The 21,033-nt window shown below is 38.7% G+C and overlaps 1 protein-coding gene across 2 annotated transcripts in view; it reads left to right on the top strand.

Annotated features, from left to right (window-relative positions):
- LOC102923317 (complement factor H-related protein 1-like) overlaps window positions 1-21,033 on the top strand; it is a 256,566-nt gene that overhangs the window by 7,838 nt on the left and 227,695 nt on the right. The window contains exons 4-6 of one of the 2 annotated variants that reach the window (XM_076547548.1): window positions 101-277; window positions 3,349-3,531; window positions 14,171-14,625. In XM_076547548.1, the coding sequence (XP_076403663.1) occupies window positions 101-277; window positions 3,349-3,531; window positions 14,171-14,391 (581 nt within the window). In that variant the 3' untranslated portion in view covers window positions 14,392-14,625. Of the gene's footprint in view, window positions 1-100; window positions 278-3,348; window positions 3,532-14,170; window positions 14,626-21,033 lie in introns of those variants that run through there. The other variant, XM_076547547.1, reaches the window with a different exon arrangement.

The following is a 21,033-nucleotide window of genomic DNA, read 5'->3' as shown; positions in this document are numbered from 1 at the left end:
TTTTTCTATTCATCTGTTGAGAAATACATTCAGAATCTTATGTGCGTATTGCACACTTACAATGAACAAATAGGTAATGACACTTTCTTTTGCTCCCTAGACAATTCTTGTGTGGATCCACCACTTGTGAAAAATGCTACTATAGTAACAAGGCCCATGGATAAATATCCACCCAATGCGAAAGTACGGTATGAATGTAACAAATCTTTCGAACTATTTGGGGAAGTAGAAGTGATGTGTCAAAATGGGGTTTGGACAGAGCCACCAAAATGCAAAGGTAGGCCATCATATTTCCCAATGTTTATTTGATAATGTAATTTAGTTACTGTACATTAGTGAAGATAAAGTGAAGTAATTCTTATAAAAAGCATTTTTCTAATTTTCTTTTAAAATTGAAAATAGATTCTTCTCTCATACAATACAATTTCCCCTCCCTCCAATCCTCCCAACTCAACTCCCCCCACCCCACACATATATCCACTCTCCTCCAGATCCACCCCCTCAGCATTTCCCTTCAGAAAGGAACAGGCCTTCAAGAGACAACAACCAAACAGGACAAAACAAGATACAATAAGACAAGTCAAACTCCCTTATATTGAGCCTGCACAACTTAACTCAATAGATGGAAAAGAGTCCCAAAAGCAGGCAAAGAGTTAGAGATACACCCACCTCCACTATTGGAGTGCTAGAAAAACACTAAGCTAAAAGCCATAGTATATATGCAGAGCACCTGCTGCAGACCCATTCAGGCCTGTGTTTGCTGCTTCAGTCTCTGAGAGACCACGTGAACCCTGCTTAGTGATTCAGGTGATTCATGTTCTCCTGGTGTTTTCCATCCCCTTTCACTTCTACAATATTTTCTCCCCCTCTTCTGTTGGGTTCCTCAATCTCCAAGAGAGGGATCCAATCAACACCTCCAGTTTAGACTCCTCACAATGTCTGGCTGTTGGTCTCTGCACCCACTCCCATCTATTGGTGTAAGCCTCTCTGATGATGACTAGACAAGGCACTGATCCTATTATTCTGGGCTATGCAGTATTTGTTTCTTGGTGACTCAGAGCTGTCTAGAGATAGTTCAGTCATTAAATAATAGACTCACAACCAAACCAATAAGAAAATGAAAAAAAATGATATTGATAAAGTTTTAATTCTTTTGGTGAATTTTATGAAGAATTGTGGTGACAATTTTTTCAACCAAGTTTCTATCAGATTAGAGGAACATTTGTCACTAAGGAAAAATTCATCATTTTAAATATTAAGCCACTCACTTATTTATTGAATATCAAATGGATAAAATACATTTATATAATGCTTGAGAAAAGATTTTCAAAATATTTACTTTGAAATGTAAATGAGTAGTGTAATAGAATATCTTCACATAGTAAAATACAATGTCTTCTTTGTTAGATTTCCTCACTTCTATTTTAAAACCTTTTTATGGATTCCTTGTGATTTCACATGGTGCATACTGATCCCACTCATCTCCTTGTTCCCTTGTTTCTGCCCTCTGCCCTGTCAACCTCCCCCAAAAAACAAAATTTTAAAGTAAAACCCAAAACCAAAACAAAACAAACAAAATTTCTCAACATTGAAGCTGTAGTGTGGTCCAGTAAGTCAGTCACATAGTATACCCTTTGGTCCACACATCTTTACTTGTAAGTGTTTATTGCAATGAGTCATTGATCTGGTTCAAGGCCAGGCACTGGCTTCTGCTAATCTATTGATACTGGATCCTTACTGGGACTCCTCTTGGATATTCTATTTTTGTCTGTGTCATGGAGGTCCTGTAGCTTTGGATTTGCAGGTTTGGCCCCTTCACATACTCCAGCAGTTCATAGGTGAGGTGGATGTTGGGATGGGCTACTTTGTAGTCCTGGTTCTGGGTCTGGGTGATAGCTGGGTTGGTCAGCCTGCCAGATTTCCCTCATCATCACCCCCATAGCGAGCTCTCCAGCATTGTCCTGGTTAACTCACCCCATGTAGCAGACATCAAGGAGCAGGACCAGTTTTCCTGCTCTCACATCTTAGGCTCTGGCTCACATGCACTCAACACCACCAGGACCAGCTCTACTATTTGGCCCAAGAGAGGTGCAGTGCCCATTCTCTGGATTATTGTACTTGGAGAGAAACAGAGCCAGCTTCTCTGTTTTCATTCCCTTGATCTGGCTCTCCTGCCTGTCTGTCTCAGGTGGCAAGGGCTTGGGGGGCATATTTCCTTTACCCTTGCCACTCCATGGCATATAGGCCTTTGACTTCTGCTACACTGTTGATACTGGGCCCTCACTGGGACTCTTTGTAAATATCCTGTTGTTGCCCTGTGTGATGGAGATCCTACAGATTTGGATCCACAAGACTGGCCCCTTCATGTGCTCAAGCAGTTCATAGATGGGGTGGCGGTTGGGGTGGGCCAACTCGTAGTTCTGGCTGTGGGCCTGGGTAGTAGCTAGATTTCACAGCCACCCAGCTCTCCTTCACCCTCACCACCATGGAGAGCTCTCCAGCACTGCCTCAGCTAGCTCACCCTATTCAGCAGGCAGCAAGGGCTGGGGCCAGTTCTCCTCTCACTTCCTCAGAGCCAGCTCACTTGTACCCCACACCACCATGGCCAGGTCTACTTTGTTGCCCAGGCAAGGCATAGGGCCACACTTCCAAGAATAGCAGCCTGTGAGGGGCAGGGACAGCTCTTTCACTCTCAAGACCCAAGGACCAGCTCTCCTGCCTGTCACAGGTAACAGGTAGAGAAGAGCTACGGGATTTCCTTAATTCTTCTATGTTGAATTAAATATATGGGAGTTTCCTGACTACATGCTGAGACTTAGTTTATAAGCACAGAAATTTCCCGAACTACTTCCATTGGTCATTTACTATTGAATGTGAACTACATATGTTTTATGTACAAAATATTTACATCATATCTATAATGACATGTCAAACTTCTCAATTCTCTGTATACAGATCATTTTCAAGTGAAACAATTACTAGTGTGTTCTGTGTATCTGCTCTTTTTTAAATTTGTATTTATGTTCTCTGTTTATCAGTCTTATTTCTTGTTTCCTTTTGCTTTGGGGAAATAGATCTCAATACTCTTATTTTGGTGTGTATCTTTTCTTGTTTCTGAGTACACAATTTGAGTATGCTATCTCCAATAGCTTCCTAGCCACCTGTTACTGAAGTCACCCTAGGTATTTGTGCTTGTGTGTCATCCTCTACTGATGCTGACATTTTATACTTCAGTGGAATCTGGAAACTATCCTTATCTTTAAAATCCATTTATAGTTCCCACTTCCCATGTTTTTTTTTTCTGTAATCTGATTTGATTTCTCAAACATTCAAATGTTGTACTCGTAGATTCAACAGGGAAATGTGGGCCTCCTCCACCTATTGACAATGGAGACATCACCTCCTTCCCATTGCCAGTATACGCACCATTGTCATCAGTTGAATACCAGTGCCAGTCCTTGTACCAACTGCAGGGCAACAAGAAAATAACATGTAGAAATGGAGAGTGGTCAGAGCCACCAAAATGTTTACGTAAGTAACTCATTCTTATAGATCATAGGAGATGCAGTATCATGACATGGACATTTTTCTGTTAAGAAATGACATTTACAGACTAAAAGGACTGTTTTGTTTACTGCTTCACTGCCAAATATCAGCACATGAGTAAAGCATTATTTCTTTCTTATTATATAAAAATAGTTGACAAATAAAATTATGCATGTTACTCTATTATTGAATTTTTACTAACATGTATAGATGTCCATAAACCTTGGTGTGACCATGTTATTTCCATACCCCTTGTCTCAGTAAGTGCTTTGTTTCTTTGAAAAGACACTACACTACGACCCTGACAACTCTTATCAGTGAAAGTACTTAATTGGGGATTGCTTACAGTTCCAGAAGTATAGTCCATTATCAGCATGGGGGGCAGGGAGCATGATGGGACACAGCAGACATGGTGGTGGGGAAATAGCCTAGAGGTCTATATTTGACCCCAAAGGCAGTAGGAAGCTATAGACACTGTGCCTGGCTTGAGCTTTTGAAACCTTAAAGCCTATCCCCAGAAACACACTTTTAACAAGGCTACAGCCCCAATCCTTTTCAAGTAGAACCACTCCCTGATAAATAAGTAATATATGAGCCTATGGAGGCTGCCTTTGTTAAGGTTTCTATTGCTGTGATGAAACACTATGACCAAAAACAAGTTGGGGAGAAAAAAGGTTTGTTTGGCTTTCACTTCCATATTGCTGCTCATTATCAAAGGAAATCAGCACAGGAACTCAAACTGGACAGGATCCTGGAGTCAGGAGCTGATGTAGAGGCCATGGAGGGGTGTTGTTTACTGGCTTGCTTTTCATAGTTTGCTAAGCCTGCTTTCTTATAGAACCCAGGACTACCAACCCAGGATGGCACCATCCATCATGGTCCCTCCCTCATGATCACTAGTTGAAAAAATGCCTTACAACTGGATCTCATGAAGGCATTTCCTCAGCTGAAGCTCTTCCCTCTCTGATAACTCCAGCTTGTGTCAAGTGTCAAGTTGACATAAAGTACCAGACAGTACAGAGTACATTTTCCAGGACAGTACATTTCCCCCTTATATTCCCCATTGTCCTTCTTAACTTCTGTAATTATTTTTCTGTGTTCACTTGGAAATATTTGTGTTTTAAAAATGATTTTTAAAAAAATCCTCCAACTGATCTTTTATTCATGTCAGTACATTTGGAGTCTGTTACTGGAGCAGCAATGCAAGTTGGAAGAATCTTGTTGTCTTCCATTTTTTCATATTTCTTGTGGCATTTTCACATCTGCTGGATCAGTTTTCTATACACTGTATTTATGGTGACTTTCTTAGTAAGAAGCTCTTTACTGGAGATGTATCTTGGCCTACAGAGCAGGAGTGACTTCCATGTGGCACCTATGGGTTATTTGCCTGTAATTAACACCTTTGGGCACAAGGTGAACCACTGTTTCTGCAAGTTATACTGAAAATAGGACACTTACCAGCTCAGGTGGGTTCATAGAGAGAGCTCATGTAGATGTAACCAATCGTATTATTAAAATAAGAAACACAGAGCCAAGGTAAAAGAGAAAAGCCGAGAGGTCAGAGCTCAGAGATAAAATCTTACCTCCTGCAGTGCTCCTAGCTTCCCCGAGAGAGGGAGGTACTTCCTGTGTCCCTGTTTAAATAATCTTTCTGTTCTGCCTTCTCATTGGTTGTAAACCCAACCACATGACTGCCTCATCACTGCCTGTAAGTACCGCCCTCCAGGTCTTAAAGGCGTATGTCTCCAATACTGGCTGTATCCCTGAACACACAGAAATCTACCTAGCTCTTCTAACCACCACGCTCTCACTATGGCTCTAATAGCTCTGACCCCAGGGCAACTTTATTTATTAACATAAAATTAAAATAACATTTCAGTACAAATAAAATATCACCACATTTCCCCTTTTCTATTTTAATAAAAAGAAAAAAGGCAAAAGGTTATAACTAACAAAAGAAAAACTATATACAAAAGTACAATAACTATATACAATATATACAAGTAACAAATACCTAAACGATGTCTAGTCCATTTGTATTTGACAAATCAGAGAAAATAATTCCCTTATCTATCCTATTTTAGTAAGTCCAAAATGTATCTAATTCACTTTCTATCCTAATTAATCTTCAACTATAACTAACTAATCTTCAACTCCCTCAGAGACCCAAGAAGGAAATAATATTAGCTAACAAAAATAAAAACAGGAAGTGCACAAAAGCAGCTTCCAAAAATTTTGTGAGTTGACAGAAACAGCCAGCTGCCTGGACAGTCACCTGAGGTTTCTCCACAGTGTTGGGGCATCATCTTCAGCCTATAGGCTTATCGTATCTGACAGACTCATTTGTGAAGTAGGTTGTACACAAGGTCAACAGTTCAACCTCACATTGGGTGAGAGCAGTCCATATACCAGAAAACACCTGAATTCCACTAGTGTCATGTCATGATTCAGGATTTTAAATTCTGGAAATTGTTGATGGTTTTTGAATTCAGCTGTCCATTCTTTTTGGCTGTGTATATATGGCTTCATCTAAGCATGCCCTTCTCCACATCCCTCTATTAAATGCCAGTCTACTATTGAGAGGCGTGAGCTTTCAGTTGCTGTTCCATTGCACAACAGAAGCCATCGGCCCACTGCCTGTTCAGCTGCCTTCAAAGAAAAGGGCACTGTACCTTTTCCAGATTGTGAAGGCCACTTCAGGGATGGTGCCATATTGTCCTGGCCTCAGAAGATGCCTTCTGATAAAGCCATAACCATACTTGTTTTGGCAGGAATCGGTAGTCCTTTGTTTCGTGTTCTGTCTGTCCATTGTGTCCTGTTGATTTGAGGATACTTTGTTGTCCAGTGGCTAACTTTTGCCACAATGAAAATTAACTCCATATGCAGTTTCTTCAATGCCCATATTTTCTCTGAAGTAGATTGGTACTGCCAGGAGCCGACATGTCTCAAAAAAGAAAAATTTCTAAGTTATTAAAATATTTTAAATGCCATATTCGTTAGATCTCTGAAGGGTTTGAAGATGACCTGTCTAAAATATATCTGCTCAATTTTTAAAACATATCTAATATGACTACAATTTCTATTGTAATGTCTAACTACTAACTTTCATTTCTTTATATCCTAATAGTTGGTAATAATGTAAAGTATTTAAAACTAGTAATTGTCTTTTTCTTTTCTTTTCTTTCTTTCTTTTTTTTTTTTTTTAAACAAGAACCTTAAATCTAATCTCCTTTGCTTAGCCTTTTTCCTAACCCTTGACAACTTGTAACCTACCCCCCTAAATAATGAAAATTATCCCAGACCCAAAACCCATTAAAAGAACCAAAAAACCACCCGCCCCACACCACTTCTTTGGCAATGTGGGTGTCATATTCTTAAAATTGCTTCCTGCTGGGTATGGGCGAAGTTATCTTTATCCTGAAAGAAAAATTTAGGTTAATTGTCAAATTCTAGGAAAGGTAACTATATCCTTCATTATTATCCAGTCTGTGTATAAAGCCAAAGTTCAGGGTTTATCTCAAGTCCTTATTCAAGTAGTCTTTGAGACTGGATCATCTCAGCTAGTCATCTCAAAATTGCTCTGAGCACCTTGTAGTTCAAAGCTGATCTGTAGATGATGTTTGTCAGCTTAGTGATATTATTATTGTCCACGTGGAATTGTTGTTGTTGTTGTTGTTGTGGGGCCCCATCTTCTTTCCGGAGACTTCAGTTGATGTTAGGCCTGGCCGTGATTTCCTGCAGAAAACTGATAAGAGACTCGAACACAAAGACATATATATGCAGCTAATTGAAGCCTTTTTTCTAGAATTAGTTAGTACTCTATATGACCATTCATATCTTAACAAAGTTTAAAATGTATATATATATTAATCTTGTAAATTTTGATATAAAATTTATACTTTAAGAAAAGTTTAAAGAATCAGAAGAGAATCAAAGAGTTGAGATTAGTAATAGAATAGTCCCTTAATTAATTTGGCTTTTGTCCTGTCCCATAGCAGAAAATGGCTCTTTCTGGCATGATACAGGGAGTTTGCATTTTCCTTTTAACAACATGCTTGAGTTTAAAGAAGGAGAGAGCCATTCTCCAACTCCAAAGTCAGCTTTAAATTTTAATTGAACTGGGACTATTAGAAAACCAATAGTGTTAAATCTTTAGAGAAAAGCAGAAACAAACATTTAAGAAGACATAAAATTTTTTAGATAATATATACCCATATGCCATATACTCCCATATACTCTGTTTCCTGGGATAGATGATTTGTCCCTTTTCTTCAGTTGTCTCATTTGTCTTGTGTTCTTCAGATTCCTTAACCTTCATCCTCCTAAAAGACAAAAACAAAAACCTTCCCCCAAGACTAATTTTGGGGATGTTCCTTTTTGGCAAGTTATTATCTGATTAAATGAAAAGACATGTGTTACAGGTACAAGTTAGTTTAAATTGGATGTTCATGCTGGTTGATGAACTATCACCTCCTCTAATTAAGAGGTTTCTCTTGTTCAAATCGAACCTTTATCAATTTTGATGGTACCCACAGCTTATCTTCTCCTATAGAAACAAAAGCAAAACCTCGTCCCCAACGTAATACATACCCTGGCTTCCATTCTGAGGTCAGCACATCCTTAAAGTATATAGGCTGATTTAATTCTGTAGTTTTTTCTATTACCCAATGTCTCTCTGCAGCTGTTGTTCCTTTCTCATTGGCATTCAGAAAATTCAAAGTTAATAGAGCATTATGCAGTCTATTTCTGGGGGTTTTTGTTACTCCTTTCTGTTTATTTAGCATATCCTTTAGAGTTCTGTTTGACCTTTCTATAACTGCTTGACCTGTAGGATTATGTGGTATACCTGTAATATGCTTTATATTGTAATAAGCAAAAAACTGTTTCATTTTAACAGAGACATATGATGGAGCATTGTCAGTTTTGATTTGTGCAGGTATACCCATAATGGCCATAACTTCTAGCAAATGAGTGATTACAGAATCAGCTTTTTCAGAACTCAAAGCAGTTGCCCATTGAAATCCTGAATAAGTATCGATAGTGTGGTGTACATATTTCAGTTTTCCAAATTCTGCAAAGTGAAACACGTCCATCTGCCAGATTTCATTCCTTTGAGTACCCTTTGGGTTACATCCTGCTGGTAATGGTGTTTGATTATAGAAGGAACAAGTAGGACATTTCTTTACTATTTCTTTGGCTTGTTGCCAGGTTATGGGAAAATCCTTTTTTAAACCTTTACTATTGACATGATGTTTTTTATGAAATTCTGAGGCCTCCAGCACATTTCCTATCAATAATTTATCAATCTCATCATTGCCTTGTGCTAGAGGGCCTGGCAGACCAGTATGAGATCGGATGTGAGTTATATATAAAGGATGACTCCTTTTCCTGATTGTATCTTGTAATTGAATAAATAGTGAAGTTAATTCTGAAGCATCAGGGATAAATTCTGCAGTCTCAATATGTAACACCACTCTTTCAGCATACTGAGAGTCAGTTACTATGTTGAGAGGTTCTGAAAAATCCATTAATACCAACAGAATAGCATACAATTCTGATTTTTGCACTGAATTATAAGGACTTTGTACCACTTTACTTAAATTTTCTGATTTGTAACCTGCCTTTCCTTCTTTGTTGGCATCTGTATAAAATGTACGAACTCCAGATATGGGTTTTTGCCGTACAATTCGAGGCAAGATCCAATCAGCTCTCTTTATAAAATCAATTCTGTTGCTTTTGGGATATTTGCTGTTAATTTCTCCCAAAAAATTACTGCAAGCTCTTTGCCAAGGTTCACTTTCTGTCCATAATTTTTCAATGTCCTCCTTAGTTAAAGGTACGACAATTTCTGCTGGGTCTATTCCTGCTAATTGACGAAGTCTCAATTTTCCTTTCCAAATCAAGTCAGAGATTTTTTCCCCATAAGTTTTTAATTTTTTATTTGGTTTATTTGGTAAAAATATCCATTCCAATATAATATCTTCCCTCTGCATTAATATTCCAGTAGGGGAATGCCTAGAAGGTAAAATAACCAAAATGCAATCCAGCTTTGGATCAATACGATCCACGTGCCCTTCATGTACTTTCTTTTCTACCAAGGCCAATTCTTTCTCAGCTTCAGGTGATAATTCTCTTGGACTATTTAAGTCCTTGTCACCTTCTAAGGTTTTGAACAAATTAGTCAGTTCATCATTTTTTACCCCAACAATAGTTCGTAGATGAGAAATATCTCCAAATAATCTTTGAAAGTCATTAAGAGTCTATAGTCTATCTCTCCTAATTTGCACCTTTTGGGGTCTAATTTTTTGTAGCTCTATTTTATATCCTAAATAATTAATAGAATCTCCTCTTTGTATTTTTTCAGGAGCAATTTGTAATCCCCAGCAAGGCAAAATTTTCTTTACTTCTTCAAACATTCCTTCTAAAGTTTCTGCATTTGAGTCAGCTAGTAAAATATCATCCATATAATGATAAATTATAGATTTAGGAAATTTTTTACGTATCACTTCCAATGGCTGTTGTACAAAATATTGGCACAGAGTTGGGCTATTTAACATTCCCTGTGGGAGGACCCTCCATTGAAATCTTTTAACCGGTTGAGAATTATTATAAGTAGGCACTGTGAAAGCAAATCTTTCTCTGTCTTTTTCTTGTAAGGGTATTGAAAAGAAACAGTCTTTTAAATCAATAACTATGAGAGGCCATCCTTTTGGTAACAGAGTAGGCAAAGGAATTCCAGATTGTAGAGAGCCCATTGGCTGAATTACTTTGTTAATTGCTCTAAGGTCTGTTACCATTCTCCATTTACCAGATTTCTTTTTAATAACAAATACAGGAGAATTCCAAGGGCTGGTTGACTGTTCAATATGCTGAGCATTTAACTGTTCTTCTACCAGCTCTTCTAAAGCCTGGAGTTTCTCTGTTGTTAAAGGCCATTGCTGAACCCATACAGGCTTGTCTGTTAACCATTTTAAAGGTAGAGCTGTTGGTATTTTTGGAAGATTATCAGTTGTTGTGCCCTGTTCTTGTATAATATGGATGGCTGGTGACCACTCAAAATAATGCCTTCTAATATTTCTCTCAGAAACATGTGCTAGTTTATGATTTGTTTCTGAGATTGGAGGGATTTTAATCTGAGTATTCCATTGTTGCAACAAGTCTCGACCCCACAGGTTCATAGCTATGTTAGCGACATATGGTTTTAATTTTCCTCTCTGTCCTTCTGGACCTATACATTCCAGCCATCTTGCACTCTGTTTCACTCCAGATAATGTCCCAATTCCTAACAGTTGAACGTTTACCTCCTGAAGAGGCCAAGCTGGATGCCAAAATTCTGGTGCAATTATGGTAATGTCCGCACCTGTGTCTACCAGACCAGACAACAAAACACCATTTATTTTTATCGTTAATTTTGGTCTCTGTTCATTAATAGAAGTTTGCCAAAAAATTTTCTTTATGTTTTCTCCTGAATTTTCTATTCTCTCTTTTTCATCATCCTGACCAGCCTGATTTATTCCAATAGTCATTTGGTTATTTAATCGCTCAGAGCAGGGATTTCCTCTACAGCTGCAGGAAAGGTTTGAACTGGTTTTGCTATGGGGGCCTGCATGAGGCCCCTCCGGGAGTTTCCCGAAAACTGAGGCAAAGGATTACCCTGTCTGTCCTTTGTTGATCTACATTCGTTGGTCCAGTGTTTTCCCCTACCACACCTTCTGCATACTCCAGAAGGAAGGGGCATTCTGTTGCCATTGTTCCTTGAAGAAACATTGCTTCTAGGATTGACCTGTTTACAGTCCCTTTTAAAATGTCCTTGCTTTCCACACCCAAAACATCTAACACTCCTCAAACCTTTTGAAATTACTTCTCCTACCCACGTATCATGCTCATCAACCTCAACATTAATTGTTTCTCTAATCCAATCTTCCAAAGGTGCAGATCTTGCCCTTAACGGCCTGATTATTCTTTTGCATGCTGCATTCGCATTCTCAAATGCCAAAGCTTCAATTATTGCCTTACTAGCTTCTGATCCTGAGATCATTCTGTTTACTGCTGAAGCCAGTCTTTCTAAAAAATCTGTGAAAGATTCTTTAGGGCCTTGCATAACCTTTGTGAATGACTCATGTTTTTTTCCTGGTTCATCAACTCTGTCCCATGCATTCAAGGCTGCCATTCGACATAAAATTACGGTTTGAACATCATATAAACATTGTGTTTGTATTGAAGCATATTGGCCTTCTCCAATAAGCTGATCCTGACAAACTTGTATTCCTTTATCCCTCCATTGTGTTTCTACGTTTCTAGCTTCCTCCTTAAACCAAGTCAGAAATTGAATTCTCTGGCTGGGTTCCAGAACAGCTTGTGCAAGGTCCCGCCAGTCCTGTGGTATAATCCTATTATATGTTGACCAAGAGTTTAACATTTGCTTTACATATGGGGAATGCATGCCATAAGATACTATTGCCTCCTTAAACCTTTTAAAATCCATCAGTTCAATTGGAGCCCAGATATTTTGTGTAGCCATTTGATCAGGCATCTGCTGTACGGTTACAGGATAAATTAAGGATGATTGTGTGAAAACAGGCTTTCTTTCTGTAACCTTATGATCCAAACTTGAACCAACTTCACTGTTAAAATTAACAGGTTTTTCTAAAGCTGTTATCCTGGCACTTAAATCGACTATCTTTTTAAATAGTAAAATGAGAATAAGCATGGTGATTAACTGCATAATTCCCATAATACTAATCTTTTCATATAGTTGTTCCATTGTCAGACTGCCTAAAATTTCAAACAAAACCCAATTTTCTTCCAATGTACACAGGAAACCCATTTTTTTAAATGTGGAAAAAATTTGTCTTTTAAATAGTTTCCTTTATGACTTACCAAATCTGCGTAGAACAGTAGAAATCCGAGCGAATTTCAAAACAGCCACCTAGAGTCCTAGGTGTAAATCCAGAGAGAGAGAGAGAGAGAGAGAGAGAGAGAGAGAGAGAGAGAAACAGAGAGACAGAGAGAAAGCAAGAGAGAAAGCGAAAGTGAAAGCGAAAGCGAAAGCGAAAGTGAAAGTGAAAGCGAAGGGGTAGCCGGCTAAAGCTTAAAGCCAGCCACTTGTTCCCTCTGAGCCGAGTCAAGGCTTGGCTTTACAGCCAGGGGCCCTGTTTAGCAGGGCAGGCCTGAGCTGTTTGTAGCACTGGCTTTAAGCAAGCAGCTCACAGTCCGGCCTGAGCCCAAGCAGACCTGGGCTGGGGCTAGGGAGCCGGCTGCTCCGGCTAGGGAGCCGGCCCCAAGCAGTTTTTAATGGATTCTTGTCACGTTGGGCGCCAGATGTAGATGTAACCAATCGTATTATTAAAATAAGAAACACAGAGCCAAGGTAAAAGAGAAAAGCCGAGAGGTCAGAGCTCAGAGATAAAATCTTACCTCCTGCAGTGCTCCTAGCTTCCCCGAGAGAGGGAGGTACTTCCTGTGTCCCTGTTTAAATAATCTTTCTGTTCTGCCTTCTCATTGGTTGTAAACCCAACCACATGACTGCCTCATCACTGCCTGTAAGTACCGCCCTCCAGGTCTTAAAGGCGTATGTCTCCAATACTGGCTGTATCCCTGAACACACAGAAATCTACCTAGCTCTTCTAACCACCACGCTCTCACTATGGCTCTAATAGCTCTGACCCCAGGGCAACTTTATTTATTAACATAAAATTAAAATAACATTTCAGTACAAATAAAATATCACCACAAGCTCAGGGTGCAGGGTGCTCACTGTGTTGACTCGTACAGTGGGTGTGGTAGCTCATAGAAGATGACTCAGGTTTTCTCAGAAACTGTGATTGGTAGGTCTGATACTTGCAAGGGTTATTCAGCAGAGAGAGGTCAGTAGGTTTCTCCTCTGACTAGAGAATTGCATGCCACCAGATGCTGCAATTGGAGATGTATTTATGGGTATTTGGCACCCACTCTATAGCACTTAGTCCCAGTCTTTACAGTAGTGTATGATCATATGTGTTGTGGGGCAGGATGGCAGAACTAAATGAATTGGTTGCACACAGCATGAACTTGGACATTATGTCCTCTTGCTTTCCTATCAATCTAAGGAAGGCCAGGGGACAGTGTAGTAGTTGCAGAAACTGCTTTCCAAGCAGGTTAGTCACTTATCTAGTGTGGTAATTTGATAGATCTATTTTTAAAACTGAAAATCAAATTCATAATACATTAATTACTTCATAGTTACAAATTTGTGAGTGAATGATGAACATTATAAAAGTAGTTATGATTTGGCTTTCTAAGAGCAGTGTTTCTCAATATACTCATCTCACTGAACATTAGATCTGAATATCATATTCATGCCAAGGTTCAAAATTTTTACCTTTGCCCAATACCTAAATTAATGCGAACAATCACGAATGTCTTGAAATCCAGGTGTCCTATTTCATTGACGTTAGGAATCCTTGTTATTGAAATCTAATTAACACATTAAAAACATTTTTGACAGTATTTGCTATTCAATATGAATTAATTCTATGTGCCAGTTTAATACAGATAGTTTTTTAAAAACTTTGAGAAATAATGCTTGAAAATTGAATCTTTGTATGTTTACATATTAATAAACTTTTGGTCATTTTTCTTTTAGATCCATGTGTAATATCAGAAGAAATTATGGATAGACATAACATAGTTCTCAGATGGAGAGAAAACCAAAAGCTATACATCCCATCAGGAGACTACGCTGAATTTCAGTGTAAATTTGGATATAAACAGACAAATACAAGATCTCCATTACATACATCATGCATTGATGGCCACATTGATTATCCCAGTTGCTCAAAATCACGTTATTGGTTCAACAGATGAATGAACCTTTGTTTAGAAATGTGCATATATATTAAAGACATAGTTTCAATTTATGTTTGAGGTATTGTTTAACTCATTTCTTCTCATGAGTATAAACTTGTGTTGATGTATGGTGATTAATTTGGAGCCTGAGAGACCGCTGCCTCAAATGCAAAGCAGTGCACTCAGAACTCCTAAAGCAGAATGGGTTGTGTGCTAGCACAGTAACCAATGCTAATAAAATAGATGCAACCACTTCAGTGTCTGTTTCTATCCGTCACTTCTCAAAATCTCTCCAATCTTCCTCAGGACATTTTGAACTAAGGCTCTGATTTGTGGTGGCCTGACCAGAAGAAATATTTTTTCACCTTCAAATTAGTATTATTTCACAAATATCTAATAATTAAACTGTCATACTTAACATTACTAATGAATAAAAGTAATTTTTAAATACTACTTTTTAATAAATAAATAAATCTGAGAATCATTTTGTGTATAAACTTCTGAATATATTAATTTGGCACATGAAAATATTCAAGCAAATATTCAAAGCAATTAAAATTTAAGTGGGTGTAGGATTCTGCCACTGATATAAAGCTATAAATACTCTCTATACCTGATAAACAGGCAGTAAGCACATACATACTTTGTCCCCAAATTAATAAAAGAAAATAGCAATAAATTCAGTCACATTTATAAAAGAAGGATTAGTGTTAAGAGTTGCTATTTAATATCTTTACAGACAGTTTCTAGTTTACAGTGGATGTACATGACTGGCAGTTTCTCTGACTCAGTCTTCCACTTCCCAAAATTCTTCTCCTCCTTGTCCTGCCTATACTTCTTCCTGCCTGGCCACTGCCCAATCAGTCAGGACAAATGTCTCTCACCCATCAGTCCTGAAGCTGCTCAGACCCAACCAAGTAAACACACAGAGACTTATATTACTTATAAACTGTAGGGCCGTGGCAGGCTTCTTGTTAACTGTTTTTTTTTTTTAATCAACCCATTTTTATTAATCTATAAGTTGCCACGTGGCTCGTGGCTTACCGGTGTCTTAACATCTTCTCAAAGTGGTGGCTGGCAGCTCTCTCCGCCTCAGCCTTCCACTTCCTAGAATTCTCTTCTCTGCTTGTCACACCTACTTCCTGCCTGGCTACTGGCCAATCAGTGTTTTATTTATTAACCAATCAGAGCAACACATTTAACATGCAGAACATCCCACAGCAGTGCTGAAATGTGATTTTATTTGTATGTTAATAAAGTTGCCTGGGGATCAAAGCTAAGAGCAAGCCATTAAGCAGAAGTCTGGTAGTGGTCGCACACACCCTTAATCTGATCACATGGCAGGCAGAGTCTCCGTGTGTTCAAGGATACAGCCAGCATGGTGACACGTGTCTTTAATTCCAATACCAATCTACCAATCATAAAGACCTGGAAGTCTGTATAGACAGGCAGTGATGAAGAAGTCATGTGGTTGGGGTTAGAACCAATGAGAAGGCAGAACAGAAAGGCAATAAAAAGACAGGACACAGGAAGAAGGTCTCCCTCTCAGGGGAAGGACAGTAGCGAGTGGTAAGATAAGGTGGTCTTAGCTCTTGGCTACTGCTCAGTCTCTGGGCTTTTAACTCTTTATTTGGCTCTGGTTTCTTATTTAATAAGACCGTTTAGAATTACATAAGATTTGATGTCAGGCACTGCCTACTCTTTCCTGAGTACCTTTGCCTAGTGGCATCTTGGCAAGGAAACAGTCTATGGTTTCTTTGTAATGAAAGTAATTATATTAGTGAGAAAAGAACCACCTAATCTAATCACCAGTAAAACCAATTATCTTCGTCATCAGTAAGGTGATATGGAAGACACATGTAAGTGTTAGGAGAAACCACATTAAGACTGTAGCAGAGGAATGAAAAATACAGTCCATTAGAAAAAATAGAACTTTAAAACAATCTAGTAAAGGAAAATGAAGGTCATTATGTAATGATAAATGTCAGTTCTCTAAATATATATAACAAGTAGGTATGTGTTTAACTAACTTAATATGAAAAACATATGTATGGATCTGACAAAATATATAAACATAGGTATAGTAACCACTATTTTAACTGATTGATCATAGACAGAAACACAATACAACAACATTAGACTTGAATGATATGTTAAACATATTGTCTTGATCTTCAAAATTGTATTACTTCACCAACATATAAAGCCAAACTGATACACTTCATATTCCTAATGACCTTAAGTAATGGAACCTGTCAGACACATTCATAGCTTGCTACCTAACAAGAGTAGTATGCACACCCTTTCCAAAGGCATATAAAACATTCTCCAGGATAGATCATATGCAACAAAATAAAACTAATCTTTAAAAATAATTGGGTTTTTATTCCCACCTTTTTACAATCCCAGACACCTGCCATATGAAGATCTGCATGCCTATGAACATTTCACAAGCCTGGGTCCTCCATCACTGACTGCATGAGGACTTGCATCTGAGTTCCTGGTACACTACAAAGAAGCACTCTGCTCACCCTGCTCTTACCAATTGAGATACTAGCACTGTCATCTGAAGTCTGTGCTGACTGACAGTCTGTATGCCCACTCACTCACATCTCTTTCTTTTTTCCTTCCTTCCTTTCTTTCTTCCTTCCTTCGTCCCTTCTCTCTCTCTCTCTCTCTCTCTCTCTCTCTCTCTCTCTCTCTCTCTTTCATTCACCTTCCAACCTTAGCTTCTCAGTAATTGTAATGAGAGTCTTCTTCTGTTTTAATTAAAGATACATTTTCATAAAATTTATCCTGATCATGATTTTTTTCTACCCTAACTCCTACCAGATTCTCACACACTTCTACCCACCAAATTCCATGCAATTTCTCTCTTTCTATTTAGAAAGCCAACAAACAGTAAACAAAGGGTGGGGAATCAAATATACAAAACAGAAAATAAGAAAAAAAAATACATTACATACATACGTGTGCACGCGTGCTTGCGCACGTATACACACACACACACATATAAGAGCAAATTCCTTTGATCTAATGCTGAAAGATGCTAGTGCTTAAAGACACAGTCACAGGTTTCAGTGCGTCTCATTAGGTGAAACAAAGTGATTTTGCCTGTACTCTGAAGGAGTTTAGAAGAATCACTGTATGGGGTAGATATTAGAATGAACAGCTGTCATTTAGAAGTACCTTGACCTTGAAGAATCTTTGTAGAAAAATAGTGATTGTTTTGCTGAAGGGGCCTTATGGCTATCCCATGAGTTTGGTTAAAATACACCTCAGGCACACCTGGGGCTCTGTTATTGTGTATTGCACACAATGCATGATGAAGGACTAGAGTCATAGAGGCATGTGATGGTCTCCTTCAGTAAGACATGTAAACTAAGGTTAGGGACCTTAGCATGAGGAAATACTTTATATAACAATGTATAAATATGGTTTGGTGTGCTAAAATGATGCAGTGGATTCCTTTTGAGCCCTGAGATGTGTGGAGGCTGGTCCCCCAGACAGCAATAGGATCCATTCCTCAATGGGTGCTGATCTTAACTTTAAAGGCCTAATTACCCTTTTACATTGTGAATTAGCATTTTCAAGAGCCAAGAATTCAGTTATTATTTGTCTAGTTTCTGTATTTTGTATCATTCTATTTACAGCTGAAGCCAATGTTGTAAAAAATCAGTGAAGGTTTCTTTTGGGCCCTCTATAACTTTAGTAAATGACTCAGTTCTCTTTCTGATTTCTTCATTTCTTTCCCAAGCATTGAAGCTGCTGCATGGCATAGAGCTAGGGTATGGTCATCAGTTTGTACATCAGCATAATCGCCCTCTCCAAGAAGTTGGTCTTGGGAAATTTCAATACCTCTAGCCCTACTTCATAGTTCAATGGCCTTAGCCTCATCTTTCTACCAGGTACTCCACTGTAATTGACGACCGGGTTCCAATACTGCTGTAACCAAGTCTTTCCAGTCTTGTGGGACAACTCTTTTACTAGTTGATAATGAATTTAACATCTGCTTTACAAATGCATACCATATGAGACTATGTCTTCCTTAAGCCTCCTTGGGTCTAACATTTCCACAGGAATGTTACACAGCCTTGGGGATACCTGTCATTTGCCAGTTGTTCCTGTAAGGTGACTCTATAAATTAAGGATGGCTGTTTGAGAACCTTGGGCTGTTCCTCTCTAGTTTTATAATGAAATGGTAAGCTTGGTTCTCCTTTAAATTCCTCTGTCTTTGTCTGTATATCTCTATTATCTATTTTAGTACATTTTTCTAAGGCTGTAACTTATCAGTCAAAACAGCAATATTTTCCCTAGTAACTTTTTCTAATGCCTGTATCTTGGAACTCATATCAACCAACATTTTTAAGGATAAAACAAGAATTATCAAATTGCTAACTGACATTATGTCAACTCCAGCCAAGTTGATTATGCCTTCATTTAATTGTTCTATGTTTAAACTATCCATTGTGTAATCATATAGAGACCTAACTACCTCCATTGTAATAGTGTTTCCCCCCTTTGTTTTAACATGGGGAAAAACCTCTCTCTCTTTTTTAAAATAATTCTGCCTTTATGCATTCCCAATTGTCTTACCAAATCTGCTGACAGTGATGGTGAAGTGTGAGGCTGTTAGCCGCTGCATAGCACCCCTGAGTGGAGTACACAGGTCTTGCACAGCCTGACTGAGAACAGCTGCCACTGATCCCAAATCAGCAGCCTGAGCAGGGCATCCAGGGAAAGCCCACATGCCACTGGGAAAAAGAGCCAAAGAGCCACCCATCTGGAAGGCAGACATGTGTGACTGGCAGAAAGTGAAAGCACAGAGCTGCCTGAAGGAAGAGCTGGCCAGTGGGGCAGAGTGAACTCTGGTGGCATTTGGAGCCCAGGTTCCTGTGGAGTTTGGGGCTTATGGAGATTGCTGTAGAGAGCCTGCAACAGGAAAATCCCAGACTTGCCCAGAGGGCTTGGGAAAGAAAGGGAAAGCCAGCCAGCAGTTCAGTGACTCTGCCAGGTGCAGCTCTCAAGTGCAGCTCTGGCAGGTGCAGTGGCTGCAAAACCATGAGCAAGAGGCTATTTCATGAAATCCTGCCCCACAAGTTAGAAACCAGATGATGCATAGTTCTAATCAATCTTATCAATAAAAACCAAGAGTCAGCTATCGATAAAAAAAAACCTGAAATATCAGAGAAGCAGGGGAGCACACACTAGTGACTTCTACCTCTTCTGTTCTTCTGACCAAAATTCCTCTCTCAGCCCTGCCTTACCATTTCTTGTTCCTTTCTCTACAGTCCTCCAAACCTTTATTGTTAACTAGTAGCTAGCTCTGCCCTCTGAATCCAAGCAAGCTTTATTTGTCAGAACACACAAAAGAAATCACACAATGGTGTCCATCATGTAAGCATGAAGACTTGAGATTGGATGCCCAGTGTCTGTGGCAAAAGTTGTGTATGGCAGCATAGGTATCTAATCCTGGAACTGGAGAGGCAATACATTTGATTCATAGGGCTTACTGTCCACCCTTTCACATCCCCAAAGTTTCAACACAGTCCCTCACCCCTTACATTTTTCTCGTAACTAGATAGAAATTTGTAATGTTCATATAGAAACACAAGTAGCCAAAACAATCTTGAGTAAATAGAGCAACTCAGAAGGTATCACAAGATTGATTAAAAATAATATTTCAGACCATGCAGCTGACACAGAAACATATGTCAAGCCCAATAGAATGAGTGGGATATAAATGAACCTATGAAACTATAACCATCTGTTTATTCTTGGAGGAGATAAAACATCTTTTGGAGGAAAAATGAAATCTATAATAAATGTTGTTGCAACAATTTGATATCCATATAGAATTACCAAACTACCTGTCGTCCTATGGAACCCCCTCCCCAAAATAGCAATGAAGGCCTTACTGTGTAAACCTAAACATTCATACTGCTGAGAGGAAATGTAGGGGAATTCTCAAAGAAATATGGGCAGACCATTGCTTTCTGGTAGGACCCAAATAGTTGAGTAAATAATGTTCAAGATCAATACAAAAAAAATCATATTAAATTAAATAGTTTCTTCACTGCGAAGTGGGAAACAATGAGCAGAGAGAACAGACAGCCTACAGAACAGGAGAAAGTGCTTTTCTACTTGTTCAGATGGCAGGGTAATCTAATATATAGACAATATAAAGGTTTGCAAAACAAAACAATAAAAGAATCCACTCTAAAATTGGGTAAGAGAATAGAATATTAAAAATGCCAATTCATACATGGGGAAAAAACACATCTACTGCCATTATGGAGATGAAAGTTGAAAGTATTTGGAATTCCACATCACCCCAGTTAGGATGGCAATCGCCAAGGAAATAAACAACAAATGCTGGTGAAAAGCAATGTTGGAGAACTTATGCTGCCTTTGTGAGAATGAGTTTGAGGTTTTCTTGGGGTTCCCACTTCTGGGCATTTGGCTGAGGTAAGTAAACAAGAACATGAACACAGGTACCTGCAACTGCATGGTAGAGTTCCCATCTAAGTGACAGACAGCCTTAGTTCCCAAACAGCACAGAGTAGAGAAAATGTGGCACATGTATATATGGAGAAGAATTCTCCAGTCTTAAATAAGAATGAATGGGTTTGCATTGTCTGCAGGAAAATGGGTAGAATT

The sequence above is a fragment of the Peromyscus maniculatus genome, chromosome 11 (genome assembly GCF_049852395.1).
Source record: "Peromyscus maniculatus bairdii isolate BWxNUB_F1_BW_parent chromosome 11, HU_Pman_BW_mat_3.1, whole genome shotgun sequence".
Classification (NCBI taxonomy): domain Eukaryota; kingdom Metazoa; phylum Chordata; class Mammalia; order Rodentia; family Cricetidae; genus Peromyscus; species Peromyscus maniculatus.
The sequence above is the reverse complement of the archived record's forward strand: the minus strand, read 5'-3'. Positions and strand labels throughout refer to the sequence as shown.